General features: G+C 45.8%; 1 protein-coding gene across 4 annotated transcripts in view; it reads right to left on the bottom strand.

Moving 5' to 3' along the window:
• Positions 1-12,732: 12,732 nt before the first annotated feature.
• LOC101174755 (protocadherin-1) overlaps positions 12,733-18,027 on the bottom strand; it is a 158,207-nt gene continuing 152,912 nt past the window's right edge. For all 4 annotated transcript variants that reach the window (XM_011480596.4, XM_011480594.4, XM_078954441.1 and 1 more), the window contains one exon: positions 12,733-16,680. In XM_011480596.4, coding sequence (XP_011478898.1) covers positions 16,268-16,680 — 413 coding nt within the window. In that variant the 3' untranslated portion in view covers positions 12,733-16,267. The remainder of the gene's footprint in view (positions 16,681-18,027) is intronic.

Raw genomic sequence — 18,027 nt, 5'->3', positions numbered from 1 at the left:
CAATGATGGAAAAATTGCTTTTTTTTAATGCCAATCAGCCCAGGGTCGTTCACAGATATTCCCTGCTGGTGATTGGTGGTACTGCACGCTTATTTTTATGTTCATGTCAGCAGATGTTCCTGTCACCTCATGTCTCTTTATGGCGCTATGTGGGTTCAACAGGCTTCAATGACTTCATGTTCATTCATTTTCTGACTATAGGCGCATATTTGATAAGGTGAAAATGTGCTGCCGAACATAGACCGCCGTAATGAAAGTGCCAGTTTGTTAAGTGTAATAATCCTGCCGGTGATCCTCATGACTGAACCGCTTCAAGTGGAATTCCAGCAGCTTCTTTTCCTCTGCAGGGAGGAGGGAGTTCACGTCAGGGTCGTGCTTCAGCAGCGGCAGCAGCCATTACTGCTGCTCGCTCTGCATTTGCATGAAGCCACCGGGGTCAAGTTTGTTAGCCGCTCTAAACGCCGCAGAGCTGCGCTCCGCCGCCACTTCACTGCCACCAGAAAGGGAGGCATTGTTTGCCATTTTGGTGTAGGGAAGGATGTGAAAAAAGGGAGCATGACTGCAGGCAGCGTGTGAAATGTTAAAATGGAGATTAGCCCGGCCACCACAAATCTGGCTTATAATGATTAAACACGGCGCCTTGCATTTCAATGGGAACACTTGTGGCTGTGAGCGCTCCGATAAGGTCCCGCTTTAATTGACACATATGCAACACGGAAAGATGAAGAGAAGACGTACTTTAAAGCAGAAAAGCTGCCGGTTCCGATATTTGTTCGCCCGGCTCGGTGTCCTCTGACAGCAGAGGCACAACAAGCAGAAAACAAATGCTTCAGGGCACAACAGGCCAGCAGATTGCACATTTTGAAGGCTTTCATTTCACAAAAGTGTGTTTTACCACCACAAGTAAGACTCTAAAGACCCTTTTGTGCTTTACTTTAGAGAAATAACTTCTCCTTCATCATGGTTGTCTGCTAAATGTATCAGAGCTTCTCAAATGAGTGTTTCACGTTGCAATTATTGGAACAATGTGCGGCAGAACTCATCAATATCAATGAGAATTAAACACAGTGGGAGGCACCAGTGAAACAAACTGCCTGTGTGATCAGCACAGAAACAGACTTAAAATGAGCTTTTTACCGAGAGCAAAATGATTGTAATTTATTCTAAAATCCACCCGTCACCCTGCCTTCCTTAAAATGTGATTATAATTCTGCAGGAGGAAGATGATCCCAACACGAGAGCTGGAGAATCTGAAAGACCTGCAGGGTGAAGGGCTCATTTTTATTAGATGGAAGTTCATTTTCCACAGAGTTTGTGTGTTTAAAGAACAAGAAGGAGCTTCTCTTCTGCAGAATGGAGGCTTTTCAGAGCAGGAGATGTTACAGAAGTCTGCAGCAGAGGCTGTCATGTTTTCCTCTCATCTGTGCTGACTGATCCGCCATCAAAGTCTCTGTTTTTCCTCCACAAAATTCCACGAGCATGAACATTATGCAGCAACACATCAAAATCATATTTCATCATGAGTTTGAACAGGCACTACTTGACTTTATTAAAAAGAATCTCTGCAGGAGTAACAATCCAGGCGGAGAGTTCTGACAGAAGAGTCCGTGTTTAGCCTTTTACCATGCTTTTATTTTCTTAATTTTGGTTCTTGTTTCTGTCTCTGGAAACGTCTCAGTTTGCATCATTGCTTCTGTCAGAATTTGAGATGAAAAAGTAGAAGAGCCAAGGCGTCTTTCTTCCTCCATTCCATCTTCATCATCTTCCTCATCATCATCATCATCAGTTTACTCTCTCCTGAAAAGATGAAACTTTAAGGATCTTCTTAAAAGTTTAATTGTGAAAACTCAGACAAAAATATCTATCTTCTGAATCTGCATTAAAATCTATTTTCTTCTGACTTTACTTTAACAGAAATTTGGTTCATAGCTTAGATTTATAATCATTTTTGTTTCTGACACCAAGACTGAAACCTCTGAAAAACATCATCTGACCAAAAGATGGTTGTGAAGCATGTTCAGAACATTTCCAGTTGGGTTTAAGATTCACATTCAGTTTCTTTATTTTAGTTTATTTATTAATTTATTATCACATTTTCATTTTCCCTGAGTTTTATTTTGTGAACAATTTGACATTTTAAAATGACTTCCTGTTATATTTTGAAGTTTTCTTCCACATGGGTAAGCTGATTTTCTTTTTCCTCATGGTTTGACTGAAACGATAAGACCTGCTGTACTTCAAAGATAAAGCCTTTAACCCTTGTGCTATCTTAAATGACACCCCCCCCCCCCCCCCCTTCCATTGAGGTGTTCTCCCTACCATGACAAAGGTGGATGAAGGTGGAAAGATTTCATGTTATCCATGGACACCAGTGAAGATCACAAATCATTGAAGAAAAAAGGTTCAGAGCACTGTCTAGTGGGTCTAGATGACCCCACTCCCAATGTTAAAGTGTCTAGGATAGAACAAGGGTTAATGTTTCCTTTAATGGCTTTTTTCATCAGCAGCTGTGGAAACGTTAGTCCCATAATGCAATGCTGCCTGTCCCTGATCCCACTCTGTGTGTGTGTGTGTCCCCCCCCCCCCCACCCACACACACACACCTGACACACCGGGTTCAAATAACTGCGAGTCCTGATTGAGTCTCAGATGGATCTGCCGTGTTAGGAGGAGCAGGAAGTGAGCACTGCAGGTGGAGCGGGTGGAAAAGCGTTGAAATGAAACCTCATGATAGTTTGACTGTCATTCCAGTTAAACCATGAAACCATCACTCATCTGATCCAGAGTTGTGTGAAGGACCCTGTTTTACAGATGATGTATGTTTGTGCATCAAAGTCACCAATCACAGAAAACATAATAAATGTCCTGAAGGAACATTTTCTACGTTCTAAATACTCTGTTTGTTCAATAATCATTTCCTTAGAAACAAGAGTCATTTTCTCTGTAATTTTTTTCATTGAATAGATTAAATCAGATATTTTAAGAAAACATTTCTGCTGGGCGAGAATGATGTTCAGATCCGTTTTCTCTTCTTTTTAGATTTTTTCCCTTCATGACTCATAAAATGATGGAACCGACTGAAACGAAGAAAAACTGTGACTGTCGGGATCCCGGCTGGATCAACCAAACTGGATCTGCAACTGCAGAGCCGTAAGATAAAGCGGAATATTTTCCCAGAATCCTCTACTGCTCTGTGCAACAGGGAGACTATTTAGTCAGTGTTTGAAATCTGGACTTCCATACTTCTTTCAAACGGTGGATCCTGTTTTGTGGTAAGTGCCGTCAAACAGACGCTGTAGAACCCATCTTTGTTTCTTCACACCTTCCCTCTTATGAGCCTTCGTCACCTGAAAATGGTTGGTTTCCTCTTCTCCCTCAGTGGTTTCTCCCCGTTAGATCACATTTGGCCACAGAGAATCGATCCGGTTTCGTCTTACATCATCACATTACGCACTGTTCCCTATTTCCTGCCGCGGGAACGGAGGAGCAGGAGAAAGAGGGAGGAAACAGCGATGAGGAAATGAAGCTGAGATGAAAGGAAGAGTGGAAGGTCGGCCAATGATCGGAGGGTTCGATCCCCGCTCCCTCCAGCCAACTGCTGTTGTAGACTTGGATAAGAGGCTTCACCCTCCCTACCTCCAGTGCGGCTCCACTGGTGTGTCAATGCATATGAATGTGATGGTCAGAGGGACTGTGGGCGTGAACTGGCAGCCACGCCCACATCAGAAGTTACCATCAACCAAGTATGAAAGAATGATGGACACACATCCTATCCATGGAAGGAGGAGTGAAGAGTCTGGAAGAGGGAGACAAAAAGACGAAGAACAGATCGTTCTGCCCGAGTAGAGGATGGATGGAAAGATGGCGATGGAGAATGAAAAGAAGATGAAATGCAAACAAAGAGGAGGAGTGATGAAGGAACGACAAGGAAACCAGAGAAAATCACAGACTTCAGAAACGTGATGGTTTCAGAGAGAAACCGTCAAAAACAGAAGCAACGAGAGGGAAAAAGAGGAAAAGAGTGAGGAAGACAAATGAAATGAGACTTTAAATGCAGAAAGTCTGGATGGAAACCAGAAAAGAGCAGACAAACGGCCTAAATAAAGCCCAAGATGAGAAACGGGGTAAAGTGATGAAACCTTTGGGGAGAAGAAGAGAAAGCAACCTGCTGCAACTGTGTCATCCTCTCCAAAACAAGCCCTGATCTTATTTTCATTTGTTGTTCCCAGAAATATTGTGTGGCAACGACTTTAATCATTTTGCCCCGAATTTCAATTTACTGCTGTAATGCGATGCAACAGCAACAGCGCTATGAGCAGAGCGGCGTAAACGCCTCCCTGCAAGTGCGTTTGATATTCTCACAGCCGGCAGCCGCACGCAGGGATTGTTTTTATTGAAATGTGATTGGGTGGTGTCTCGCTTTAGGGCACGACACACTGCAACTGCAGGTTTCACGAGTCAATTTCCTCAAGTGGAATCCAATAAAAGTGAAGAAGCTGAGATGAGACGATTTCTCCAGACCGTGGAGAGGAGGAGGCAGGAGGTCAGGCGGGAGCTGAGACTGATGAGGGGGAGGCTCCTCCCCTGTTCCAGGCCTCTCTGCTGAGATCCTCACAGAATTCGGTGATGTCACGTCCTGTCTGGATCAAAACAGTTAACATTTGAAACACCGGCACAGTGAAAGACTTGAATAGAAACTGTCTGTCTGAACTAAACGCCTCCTGTTCTGGTCTGAAGGATCACAAAGACGTTTGGGTCCCCAGATGAGGGCAGTAAGGCGTCTTATCCTCACATCCAACAGGCAACGGGAGCAGGCCCAATACCACGCCAGCATTACTGTGGACCAATGAGAGAAGAGGAGGTTTGGTTCATGAAGAACACACGCCATGTCCCATTCTGCTAGTTTGAATCCATTCATGACATCTCTCACTTCTTGTTTTGATAGCCTCTTCACATTTAAAAAGCTACATTGTAGACAAAGTTTTTAGCTCCTAAAGCCGCTGCTCCTCCACATCCAGAGGAGCCAGTTGAGGTGGCTCTGGCATCTGGCCGGATGCGTCCTGGACGGCTCCCTGCGGAGGTGTAACGGGCATGTCCCACTGGGAGGAGGCCCCGGGGAAGACCAACATCCAAGCGTTTGCAAAGATGGATGTGCATATTGTGCATAGAAAAGGAAAGTTTAGCTAATCCCTGCTATCTCCATGGAGAAAGTGTGTGTGTGTGTGCAGCTCCTGCAGTTCATGCAGCAGCTGCAGCTCTTGCAGTTCATGCAGCAGCTGCAGCTCTTGCAGATCATGCAGCAGCTGCAGCTCTTGCAGATCATGCAGCAGCTGCAGCTCTTGCAGATCATGCAGCAGCTGCAGCTCTTGCAGTTCATGCAGCAGCTGCAGCTCTTGCAGATCATGCAGCAGCTGCAGCTCTTGCAGATCATGCAGCAGCTGCAGCTTTTGCAGATGACGCACACTGATGACAAAGTCACATCTGAACTGCTGACCTCTGTGAGTGTTTCTGCTCTTTAGCAGAAAAGGCTTCAACACAGGCATTACTGGTGTTTCCTCCCTGACGACTCACTTCTGGTAGACTGCTTCACGGAATAATTTTGATCTCCCTTTACTGAAAGAATCACAATGCAGCTTTGAGTTTCTTTGACTGGCTGTTTTTATTGTAAAGCTATGAGGAAGGAATAATTACAAGATATTGTTCTCTTTGAGTCGCCCAGCAAAATAAACCAAAAAAAGACACATTTTGAAATCCAAACATGCAGATGCAGATTAAAGATCACATGAGGCTCAAACAAACACGTCACCGACTCCCTTCAAAACAAGCAAACAGGCCAGCATGGAGCAGACGAACGTGAGAAAAGAAACGCAGTGAAGTGTGTGGATGACAGGAGGAGGCTCCAAGCATGACTCAGCAATCCTGCAGTCCCTTCATGATCCTACGGGGTCAGGTTGTGAATAAATATCATCCTCTTTTGAAAACCTACATTGCATGTACATAAAACTGTACAAGAAACAAGGCATCACTAGCAGTGTTCCTATAAATATAACCATCCAACATTTAGCCGACAAACTCCAACCTTTTGTAAAGACAAACATGACTCAGCAGCCTGGTCCTGCTGTTTTCTCTGTCTGATTTTAGGAATATAGAAAACTCCAACCTTAACGTACAGAAATTCTTTGCTAAGTTCTTTTTTTTTATTCACATGTGGTGATTTCTGTTTGATTTCATTGATAAAAAAGAAAATCATCTTCAGATCAGTTTGGATGATCGTCTCTAAAGACCCTAACATGACTGTAGTCCAAAAACAGTCCCTTTGAATTCTGGACACACGATCGCATCGAGGTTCCTAACTCAAAACCCTTAAGCTTGTTTTTTCTTTTAATTGTTTAGAAGATATATTTACTAATCTAAATGCAGCTTTGGACATTTTTAGGCTAGCTGCTACGTGAACTGCAACCGTGAATCCAAATGTCTGGACACTCTGAAAGTTTGAGACCCAGTTTGAGGTACTGGCATCTAAATAAATGCCCCCCCCTCACGAGTCTGGAAAGAACATCAACAACCACTTATATTCATACAGTATGTCTATAGCAGTGTTTGACTCCATAACATTGATAAAACATCTGCAGCAACAACAAAAACGCATCAATATTTATAAGGTCGGCTTGTTTCATGCTCAGCTGACGCCTCACCGTCGGCGGTATAGTACACGAGCCGTGAAGGTCGGATCTGCCGTCGTCACGGATTTGGGTTTGGTGTCACCCAACAATGAGCTAAAGCAAACAGAACCTCCATCTTCAGTTTTACAGAAAGTTCAGACGGAAATCTGGGTTTGTTTCTGGCTTTAATCATCTGGAACAAGAATTTGAGGAGAAACTCAAATGGGAAAAACCAAAGGAACCGAGTCGAGAAATGAGTGGAGTCTGCTGGCAGACTGGAGAACGTTTCCACCCGACAGCGTCGATGTTTCCCTGACGGCAGCGTTCGGATCAACCGCAGTAGCCAAGCCAATAAAAAATGTGCACATTTAAAACGTGGAAGTTAAAAACAGATTCTGATGACAGATGAGGAGGAACGACGGGAGGAGGAGCCTGAAACCAGGATCTCTCCTTCCTTTTTGGGGCGTGACTCTCCGCTCAGATGTGACTCGGAGTCTCAGCTGATCAAATATCAAAAATAAAGATTTTTTTGGTTTGTTTATAAAAAGTCTCGTTTGGGACCTTCCTTTGCATCGAAACTGCTTCCGCTCATCCTCCCAGAGCCCAGGTCCTCCGGTTGAGGTCCCCATGCAGGGTTAGAACCGAGACGCACGGCGAGGCCTCGTTTCATTGGCGTGGAGCTCACCTGTGGAATGAGGGAGCGATGACCTCGTCTACTGCAGGGGTTTATGGGAAAAAGCTTCAAACTGATCTTTTTAGCTTCACTTCCTTTGTTTTCACGCTTGGATCTTTTGCTTCTGTTTGCTTAATGTGCATGTGTGGAAGAATATCATATATTTATGCTTCATGTGAAACTTTTTAAGGTGTAACACAAAAGAAAAGGTACTTTTTTATGAAAAGTGAACTGTGAAAATCTTAGCAAAAACAAATCCCAAATCAGAGGGAAAAAAAAGAAATCATTGGTTTTTGAAGGAAAACATTTTTCCTGAAAGCCTCACAAACGTGGGAGCCAACATCTGGAATGAGATTTTCCCTGTGGTTCATAGGATATCCATGCGTTTCAGTGACCAACAGCGACGCTCGTCACCTGTCATCAGAGAGACTCAGACGTGACACTGAATGAAGACGGGATGGAGGTGAAAGGAGCTTTTGACTTTCCAGACATTCAACCTCAGTTCAACCCAGATTGTTGGTGATTTGAATCTTTAACCCCCCACCCCCCCACCCCCACCCCCACCCCCCACCCACGCTGTGTGAGAGGGCAGCTTCAGGTTCAGTTTGGGACCTCAGAGCTCTTCAGAGCCTTCAGACTCTTCAATACGAGCCTCTGGACTTCAGCGAAAACACCGGCTCTGATTACTAATTGAAACTGGCATGACAGTGTTTTGCTCTTTTTAACTCTAAGGGGGCAGAACGAGCCGCTGGCACAACAAATAACCTCTCTTCTGTCCAACACACAGCTTCATTCCATCAACTATTTCACAAGAATAAAAAAAGAACCGAAAAGAAGCAAAACATGAAAAGAAAATGGACAATTTCAACATTAAAACTCACAAATTTGTATTTTAGAGAAGCAAAACTTTTCTGTTGCGGTCCAACAGTGAATGTCATACATAAATAATGGCTGTCAGTGATCAGCCCATGATGTTTCTGCAAATAAACCAAAGCGCAGAGGATTGTGCATTGAAGTCACGCATCAGCACGTCTAAAGTGATTCAGGAGAGAAGCACAGATGTGCACTTTGTGAGTTAATAATGAATCCAGGCTAAAGCCGCCGGTTACAGCGCGAACACTCCCATTCTCAAACCCAAAAAGCAGATTCCAAATGAAGGGGCTGCATCTCACTTGTAAAACAGCGTTTTTTCTGGACGCACATTGATTTTTTTTTGGGGGGGGAGTAAACAAGCTGCAGGTTTTTGGTAAATGATGCATGTTTGGCTGAATCACTCTAAGCCCTCTATTTCTCATCAATCTGCTTCCCATCCATAATATGTGCATAAAAGTCAAAGGAAGTGTTTCCCACAGAGGCGTTTGCTGAGTGAAACTCCATGATCTGACACTTCATTTCTTTCCTGCTTCGTGTCTCCACAACAGTTTCCCTGTCACCAGAAGGACCGGAGGATGTGGAATGCAAAGCAAGGCCTCCCCACACAGCACAAAGGCGAGCTCAAGCTCAGTCTGAGGGTGACAGCAGGTTTCCCAGGGGCTGACGGGTCATCCAGGACCCCAAAGGCCCCCACTGGCGTGGGCAGACACTTTAGATTCAAGTCGTCCCGAAGACGAGTCTGGAACCAGACGTGATCAACTCAGATCCACTGCTGCTGAGGTTTTTGCATGGCAGACCGACTCTTTAAGGCAGAGAAATCCAACTCTGCCCTAAAGGAGCATCCGACAGCCAGAACAACTGGTATTTTCTAAATGTTGATAGTGAAAACATGAATCTGATTTGTATGAAGCTTTATTAGCAGCACCCTAACAACACAGACACAACACAAACTGTAGCAATAAATCCATAGAATGAGTTAAGACTCCTGGTTTTGTCTGTTAAAAGCAGTTCTTTTGTTCTCAAAGGTTTATTTGGGAGTTTTAATCAGGGATGAGTCACAGACTGAGGTGGAGTAGAGAGTTTTTCAAAATAAGACATTGTTAAGAATCAGCTGAGAAATGTCACAGAAATAATGAAGTACAGGAACCCCCCCTGGCCAGCATCAGTTCACAGATCAGAGGTCGGGGACCGCTGATGCAAATGACTGTTCAAGTGTTGACCTTTAACCTCCATTAATGTTAGGGGTCTTCACCTGACAGAAGGCCTGAAGGGAGCAACAGACAACAAATATGGAAATGATTGAATTTTTGGCTTAAGATTTGCTGACTCAGATATTATTATTATTATTATTATTATTATTATTATTATTATTATTAATCTAGCCACAGGGGTTGCAAGCCAGTAACTTCTGTGCCGGTCCCAAGCCCGGATAAATAGAGAGGGTTGCGTCAGGAAGGGCATCCGGCGTAAAAAATTGCCAAAATAACCATGCGAATCATCCACAACACTTTAGACATACCGGATCGGTCGAGGCCCGGGTTAACAACGACCGCCACCGATGCTGTTAACCTACAGGGTGTCGGTGGAAATTTGACTACTGTTGGTGGAAGAAAGAGGGGAGGCAGAAGGGTCCGTGGCCAGAGAGAGAAGGGAAAAGGCAGGAACATAGGTTTGAGAATAGGGACTCTTAACGTTGGCACAATGACAGGGAAAGGCAGAGAGCTGGCAGACATGATGGAGAGAAGGAAGGTAGATGTACTGTGTGTGCAGGAGACAAGGTGGAAGGGCAGCAAGGCACGTAGTATTGGAGGAGGATACAAACTGTTCTATCATGGTGTTGATAGGAAGAGAAACGGGGTAGGAGTGATTCTGAAGGGGGAGTTTGTAAACAGTGTTCTAGAGGTGAAAAGAGTCTCAGACAGGATGATGAGCCTAAAGTTGGAAATTGAAGGGGTGATGGTGAATGTAGTCAGTGGGTATGCACCACAGGTTGGCTGTGAGTTAGAAGTGAAGGAGAGATTCTGGAGTGAGTTGGATGAGGTCATAGAGAGTTTTCCCAGAGGAGAGAGAGTTGTTATTGGAGCAGACTTTAATGGGCATGTTGGTGAGGGCAATAGAGGTGATGAGGAGGTGATGGGCAGGTTTGGTGTGAAGGAAAGGAATCTGGAGGGACAGATGGTGGTGGACTTTGCAAAGAGGATGGAAATGGCTGTAGTCAACACTTACTTCCAGAAGAGAGAGGAACATAGAGTGACATACAGAAGTGGAGGTAGGAGTACTCAGGTGGACTACATCCTATGTAGACGAGGTCATTTGAGAGAGGTTAATGACTGCAAAGTGGTGGTAGGAGAGAGTGTAGCCAGACAGCACCGCATGGTGGTGTGTAAGATGACTCTGGAGGTCAGGAAGAAGAAGAGAGGGAAAACAGAAAAGAAGACCAAGTGGTGGAAGCTACAGAATGAAGAAACTTGTGAGGAATTTAGGCAGAAGTTGAGGCAGGTCCTGGGTGGTCAGGATGAGCTTCCAGAGGACTGGGAAACTACAGCAGAGATTATCAGGGAAACAGGTAGGAAGGTGCTAGGTGTGCCATCTGGAAAGAGGAAAGACGGTAAAGAGACTTGGTGGTGGAATGAGGAAGTACAGGAATGCGTCCAGAGGAAGAGGTTGGCTAAAAGGAAGTGGGATGTAGAAAGGACTGAGGAAGGTAGACAGGAGTACAAGGAAGCGCAGCGTAAAGTGAAGAGAGAGGTGGCAAAGGCCAAACAGAAAGCTTACGATGAGCTTTATGACAGGTTAGACACAAAGGAAGGAGAGAAGGACTTGTACAGGCTAGCCAGACAGAGAGACAGAGATGGGAAGGACGTGCAACAGATAAGGGTGATAAAGGACAGAGATGGAAAGGTGCTAACAACCCAGGAGAGTGTACAGAAAAGATGGAAGGAGTATTTTGAGGAGCTGATGAACGAGGAAAATGACAGGGAAAGAAGGGAGGAAGATGTGGTTGTTGTGGAGCAGGAAGTAGCAGAGATTGGAAAGGATGAGGTTAGGAAGGCTCTGAAAAGGATGAAGAGCGGAAAGGCCGTTGGTCCTGATGACCTACCTGTGGAGGTATGGAAGTGCCTAGGAGAGACAGCAGTGGAATTTCTAACAAGGTTGTTCAATAGGATTTTAGAGAGTGAGAAGATGCCTGAGGAATGGAGGAGAAGCGTTCTGGTCCCAATCTTTAAGAACAAGGGTGACACGCAGAACTGCAGCAACTATAGAGGAATAAAGTTGATGAGCCACACAATGAAGCTGTGGGAAAGAGTAGTGGAAGCCAGGCTTAGGAAGAAGGTGGAGATTTGTGAGCAGCAGTATGGTTTCATGCCCCGTAAGAGCACCACTGATGCCATTTTTGCTTTGAGAATGTTGATGGAAAAGTACAGAGAAGGTCAGAAGGAGCTGCATTGTGTGTTCGTAGATTTAGAGAAGGCGTATGACAGGGTGCCGAGGGAGGAGCTGTGGTACTGTATGAGGTCGTCTGGAGTGGCAGAAAAGTATGTCAGAGTAGTTCAGGACATGTATGAGAGAAGTATGACGGTGGTGAGATGTGCTGTAGGTCAGACAGAGGAGTTCAAGGTGGAGGTGGGACTACACCAAGGATCAGCTTTGAGTCCTTTTTTGTTTGCTATGCTGATGGACAGGCTGACAGACGAGGTAAGACAGGAATCTCCCTGGACAATGATGTTTGCGGATGACATTGTAATTTGCAGTGAGAGTAGAGAGCAGGTGGAGGAACAGCTAGAGAGGTGGAGGTTTGCTCTGGAAAGAAGAGGTATGAAGGTCAGTCGTAGTAAGACAGAATACATGTGTCTGAACGAGAGGGATCAAGGTAGAAGCGTTAGGTTACAGGGGACTGAGGTGAAGAAGGTGCAGGAGTTTAAGTACTTGGGGTCAACAGTTCAGTGTGATGGGGATTGTGGAAAAGAGGTGAAGAGGCGAGTGCAGGCAGGTTGGAGCGGGTGGAGGAAAGTGTCAGGAGTGTTGTGTGACAGAAGAGTGTCAGCAAGACTCAAAGGAAAGGTGTACAAGACAGTGGTGAGACCAGCTCTGCTCTATGGGTTAGAGACGGTAGCAGTGAGACAGAGACAAGAGGCTGAGATGGAGGTAGCGGAGATGAAGATGTTGAGGTTCTCCTTAGGAGTGACCAGGTTAGACAGGATAAGGAACGAGTACATCAGAGGGACGGCTCATGTTGCCTGTGTCAGCGACAAAGTCAGAGAAGCCAGACTGAGATGGTTTGGACATGTTCAGAGGAGGGATAGTGGATATATTGGTAGAAGGATGTTGGAGATGGAGCTGCCTGGCAGGAGGGCAAGAGGACGGCCAAAGAGGAGATATATGGATGTCTTAACAGAGGACATGAAGTTGGCTAATGTTAGGGTAGAAGATGTCCATGATAGAGTGAGGTGGAAAAGGATGATTCGCTGTGGCGACCCCTGATGGGAAAAGCCGAAAGAGAAAGAAGAAGAATTATTATTATTATTATTATTATTATTATTATTATTATTATTATTATTATTATTATTTTCGTGATCATGGTTTACTATATCACAGTAAACACACTTTAGTTCCCTGTTTTCTCAATGATAAAATGTTTTTATTCTCAACAATGTGACTCAACATGGTCTGAAAAAAAAGCTAATAACCAAGAAAGGCTAACTAAAATGTAAGCAACTGTTTACACTAACGTCTTCAAAAAATGGAAAATCTTGAGGTAGTGGATTACTTCTGCAAAATGTAATAGTTAATGTCGACGCTTGAATCCGATAAACTGAATAAACATCCTGATTTAAGGACGCTGAGCTTTGGAACCTGCAGCTGTTGTTCTGTTTCTTTGTCTGCAGAATTGCTAAAAAACATTCAAATGTCCAGAATAGAATTTCGGTTTTATTGGCTTTAGTAAAATCTCGTGTAGTTATACAGCTTTTTAAAACCACATGTGTGTTTCAGAGGACGTGTGAATGAGAGCTGATGTCAGAATCGAACCCACTGGACGTGTTTTAACGGTCATCACGGAAATGTTGTGCCTGTTTTTTATTCCATCTGTTGCCCAACGTCACATCAGCAATTTAAGCTCAATGCTAGATGCTCTTCTGGAGATGAGCAGGAACCACCAAACTGTTGAAGTCAGGGGTGTTGTCCGCTGCCCCACAGCCCACAGGAGGTTAATGTATGAATCTAAAAGTCCATCAACACTTTTTATGTTTTTTTGTGTAAAGAAAATCAGTTCTTTTTCCGTTTTCTGTGAACTTTAGTCCAGCAAACTGCACTGAGTCATATCATGAACAAAAGCACAGGCATTGCTGGGAATGAAGTCGATCGGTTTGCTGCACAGACTCAGCTTCTCTGGCTTTTTCATCCTGGATGGGGCAAAAGCGGCGCCCTCACAGCCGTGATTGCCTTCACTCTCCAGCTCGCAGTTCCTCCTGTGAGATCCGGCTGGAAGCAACAGGTTGACCACAGGTTACCGGGGTCACCAGAGGTGCTTGTTCCTCCTTCGGGGGTAATTGGTGCCACAGACTAGAGGTTAAACTCACAGCCCATGACCTGCAGCCCTGCTCCTCCATCTTTATCTAACACCGGAGTCCGGAGTGCAGCCGGGTCGTGGGGGAAGGCTTTCACCGGTGAGGTGAGAAAGAAGGACATGAAGACTTCTGTGTTCCATCAGAGCTCTAGATTTAGGTGTGAAATCAAAGCTTGTATAATCCTGGACTCCCATCGAGGGAGGGGGCTTAATGATGGCTGAAGGAGGATCACGCTGATTTTCCTGAACAGGAAGATGCACCGGCAGAAACCGGGATGTTCCAAATCCACCAGAAGAGTTTCTCTTGAGGACCTCTGACATCAGCAGCGGGGACGCTCCTCACTCCATAAAGCTTTGTCTAACTGACAAACTGCACCAGACGCCTCACCTACCTGGCAGATGGCCCCCAATTGGCCGCCTGTTTTCCTTCCGGGCCGGGCTGTGTGCTTTGGTGTTCCTCTGATCGCCGTGGCTGGATGTTGACATCAAAAACACAGAGAAGAGGCGTTTATTCTTCTGTTCAATCGTCGAGGCATTTGTCCTGAACGGGACGAGGCAGCGCATTTTCACTCTAACGGCATTAAAGAGGCTGATTCTGCTATGATTTCTCATCGGGTGTTGAGTCCTTTTTCATCTCAGAAACGTGTTTTCATGAAGCGTGCGTCGCATCAGGTTTGGGTTTAGGACGGATGAGAACACTGGAAGCAGTTCTTTACGGTTTCCATCAATCAAGCATCAATAATGACTGAAAGTCTGTGTTGAAGCTCTGATACCTTCATGACTTCATGTTTCGGCTGACTGGATTCCAAACGTTTGGCTCAAATGTGAAACATGACTGCAGAGCCACATTTTTTACGGCTCAGATTCTCATGAAGTAGATACCGGTGCTGCATGACAAAGACCCCCCCCCAGACATCAGGTTCACTCCAGACTTTGTCCACAAAAGCCTGCTCCTGTCACTGACACGTTCAAGGAGGTCTCCACGGCAACCTGTGAATTAGATGGACTGCTCATCCAGAAGCGGTGACCTCAGCAGCTTTGAAAGCCGTGTGAGAACATCAGCAGACTCTCAGAAAACTGACACTGAGGAAGTGAGGACCACTATTGCTCCAAAAGATCCCAAAGCACACGTCTTCTTCTGACACACCGTTCTGCGCATCGCATGTTCTCGGGAGGAGGGGGGCGTGAAGTATTTCTGCCTCCGTTCTCTGGGTTTTTCTTTAAATGCTCGCCCCCACAAAAGCTTGAAATAATAAACTTTTAAGGCCCGTGCATGTTAGACCCTCAGAGGTGGTCATGAGCTTCTCTGTGCTGTGTTTCTGGAGAGGAGGGGGGGCTTCAGTAGACCCCAGCTTCTGCAGGTGAACCAGGAAAGAAAAGGTGAACATGTCTGTCAAAGACCAGAATAATCCTTTCAGATTATATCCAGATCTTTTCTCACTTCATGGAATAAATCTAACATTTTATTTCTAGAAAGAACATGAGCACATTTCCTTCAGATTACATCTTCTAACTTTAAATATGTTTCATCGAGTCTCTGCAGCCCACGGTAACAACTCTTATGGTTTGATGAGGAAACATTTCTTGTTTGTGAGATGACATGAAGTGACCTATGACCCTTTAGTGAAGGTGTCCCTCTGACAGCAGCAGGACCAGTCAGAGATGTGGATCCACTGAAGGATTCTTTTGGTTTTGGCCGCGGCGGTTCAGGACTTCCGGCGTGCCGTAAAGCGAAAACGCAAACAGACCAAAGAACGGAGAACGTAAGAAAAAGTCTTTTGTTTCAAACGCGGCACCAGCGGTGATGCTCCAGAGTCCGTGTTCCTGCAAAGTGACGGGAACGCTGCAGCGTTTTCATAGGTTTATCAAAGGGATGCTTTATGGAGACGGAGATGCGGATCCAGAGACGCCACAGCGGCTCTCTGTCCCTGTTTGTCATATTTACAGCTTTGTACACAGAAGAAAAACGTCTGCAGAAAAGACAGAACTAAAAAACGTGACTCTAAAGATCACAAGAAATCCTTGTTTCTGCAAACGTCTCGGTAAAAACTCTTTCGTCCTCAGAGTCGACGGAAAAATGTAAAACAAAAAGTTGAGATAGAAAGCATGACACGGCGTTCTCCAGTGGCCCCTTCCCTCAGGAGGGGATCCATCTTTTCTGTCCCGGCACAAAGCAAAGAAGAAACCATCAGCTGTAGCTAAATAGTTTTCCGTGAAGTGGTCACGACGATGAGGTGTAGTTTACATTCGGCCGCAGCACAAACCGGGGTCTCCTCAAACCGGTTTCAGGTCAGTTGGTCAGGGTGGGGGCGCTGGGAACAGCATGGAGGGTGTAAAGCCTTATAGGATGCTGCAGTTTCTAAAGGGAGAGGGCGGAGTCAGTGCTGCGGCACAGCAGGTTACAGGCACAGGGGGACAGTCGTGAAGGGGGGTGTGGGCAGCCTCGGTGGACAATGTGAACGGTTGGGAATTTTTGGATGGAGAGGTGCCTCCTCACAGGTAGATCTCCCTCTTCTGGCCGGTGGGGGTGGTGGCTGAGTGGTACTCCGCTGCCTGGCTCAGTGGGATTTCCTCCAGCCCACGGTCTTTGCCAGAGGAGGCCCCGCCCCCTTGGTAGGCACTGCTGTAGGGCGTCATGAACCTCATGTTGGCCACTTTGGAGCCGCTGCCGCCAGCCCCGCCGCGCTCCTCCGTCACCACGGGCTTGGGGCTCCCGTTGGCCATCAGCTGCTCCTGCCCGTCCATCTCCTGGTAAGGCACGAAGGTGGAGAGCTTGGGGGCGCTCTTTGACACCTTGTGGTTGGGGGAAGGCTGGCCGGGCATCCAGCAGGAGTCGGAGTGGCCGAACTCGGTGCACTCGCGGGTGCAGTTACCGGTCATCGCCACATCGGGGAGAGGCCTGAGGTCTGCGGAGACACAAAACAACACAGGAGGTTTGGTGAGGGGGGGCTCACTGAAAGGTTTCAGAACAAGGTGAGGGACAACGCTGCTGCCGCTCTGTCTGTCTATCTGTGCCTGGAATGGTTTTTCACGTACCCAACCGCTCACAAACCGACAAGGAAGCAGCCATGCCGCTTAACCAAACCAACAGAGACGACTGAGGGCTCAGCGCCTCGCCTAAGGACGTTTGACGGACCAAGAATCAATCCAGCAACCCTTCAGCTGACAGGCCAGGCAGCCGCTGTAGAAAGCCACAGCCGCCTGGCAAGAACAACAAAGACACATTCATGTGTGCAGCTGCTAAAGAGAACCTCCCTCCATGTAATTCTGGTTATTACCGATGTGTTGATTGGTTGAAATATTTCAAGGGGAGCTTTGAAAACAGAGGAAGTGATTACATTTGTAAATCTGATTGACTGACTGAAGGCACATTGTATAATCAGCCTGAAAGGACAAGCAGATTGTGGGAAATACCCGGCTGTAGATCTGTGATGTTTTCTTTCTGGTTTTTCCTCTGAATCTCTGCTTCCTGTCAGGTTTTACAAGGATTCCGGCTGCGCATGTTTATTTGAGCAGCTTTCTTTGACTGGATGCTGGGATGCAGGCTGGTGCTGTGCTCCTTTATCTGTTGCAGCAGAATCTCACCCCTTGATATTCAACAGACGTCTGAAGTGGAGTGTACATAGCACTCCACAGAAGACAGATAACGCTTCCCGTTCGCATCATTTCTGTCTGCAAAACACTAACAAATACTTCCCTAAAAGGACAACAAGAGTGCAGAGTCCGAGCTGGGGGGGGGGGGGGGGGGGTTACCTGCCTGATGGGCTTCAGATTTTAAAGAGAATCAATTAAAGCTCCTTTATATTTTTTAATTTGCGTTACAATTCTTGGAGGTCGCTTCGTCTGCTGCTGAAAGATGGAAAAGGGCTTTGGTGGGGGGGATGATGGGGAGAGTTAAAAAATCTCAAGCTTGTTAAAATCCTAATAATGTTACACAAGAAGCTAATTATGGAAAAATTCTGAAATGAGAAATACTTTCTTTAATCTGCAGGGAATTCAGGAGAACCACGGCAGGCATTTATGCAGTAAAACTGCTGTAATTGAGCACCTTTGTTCCACTTTTTGTTCTGAGTTTGGTGCCCTTTTTTTCTCCTGAACTTCAGACTGACGGACAGGAACCGACGCGGAGCGGGACGGAGTTCACATTTGAAAAAAATCACAGCTGCAAATGGAAAAAGGTCAGAGATAGAAGCAGAAATATCAATGTGTGTGCAGAGAGTAACCTTTCTTCTGTGCGTGACATTCGATCAGTC

The sequence above is a fragment of the Oryzias latipes genome, chromosome 10 (genome assembly GCF_053564925.1).
Source record: "Oryzias latipes strain Hd-rR chromosome 10, Olatipes_Hd-rR_3.1".
NCBI classification, from domain to species: domain Eukaryota; kingdom Metazoa; phylum Chordata; class Actinopteri; order Beloniformes; family Adrianichthyidae; genus Oryzias; species Oryzias latipes.
This window is presented reverse-complemented; position numbering and strand designations above follow the sequence as displayed.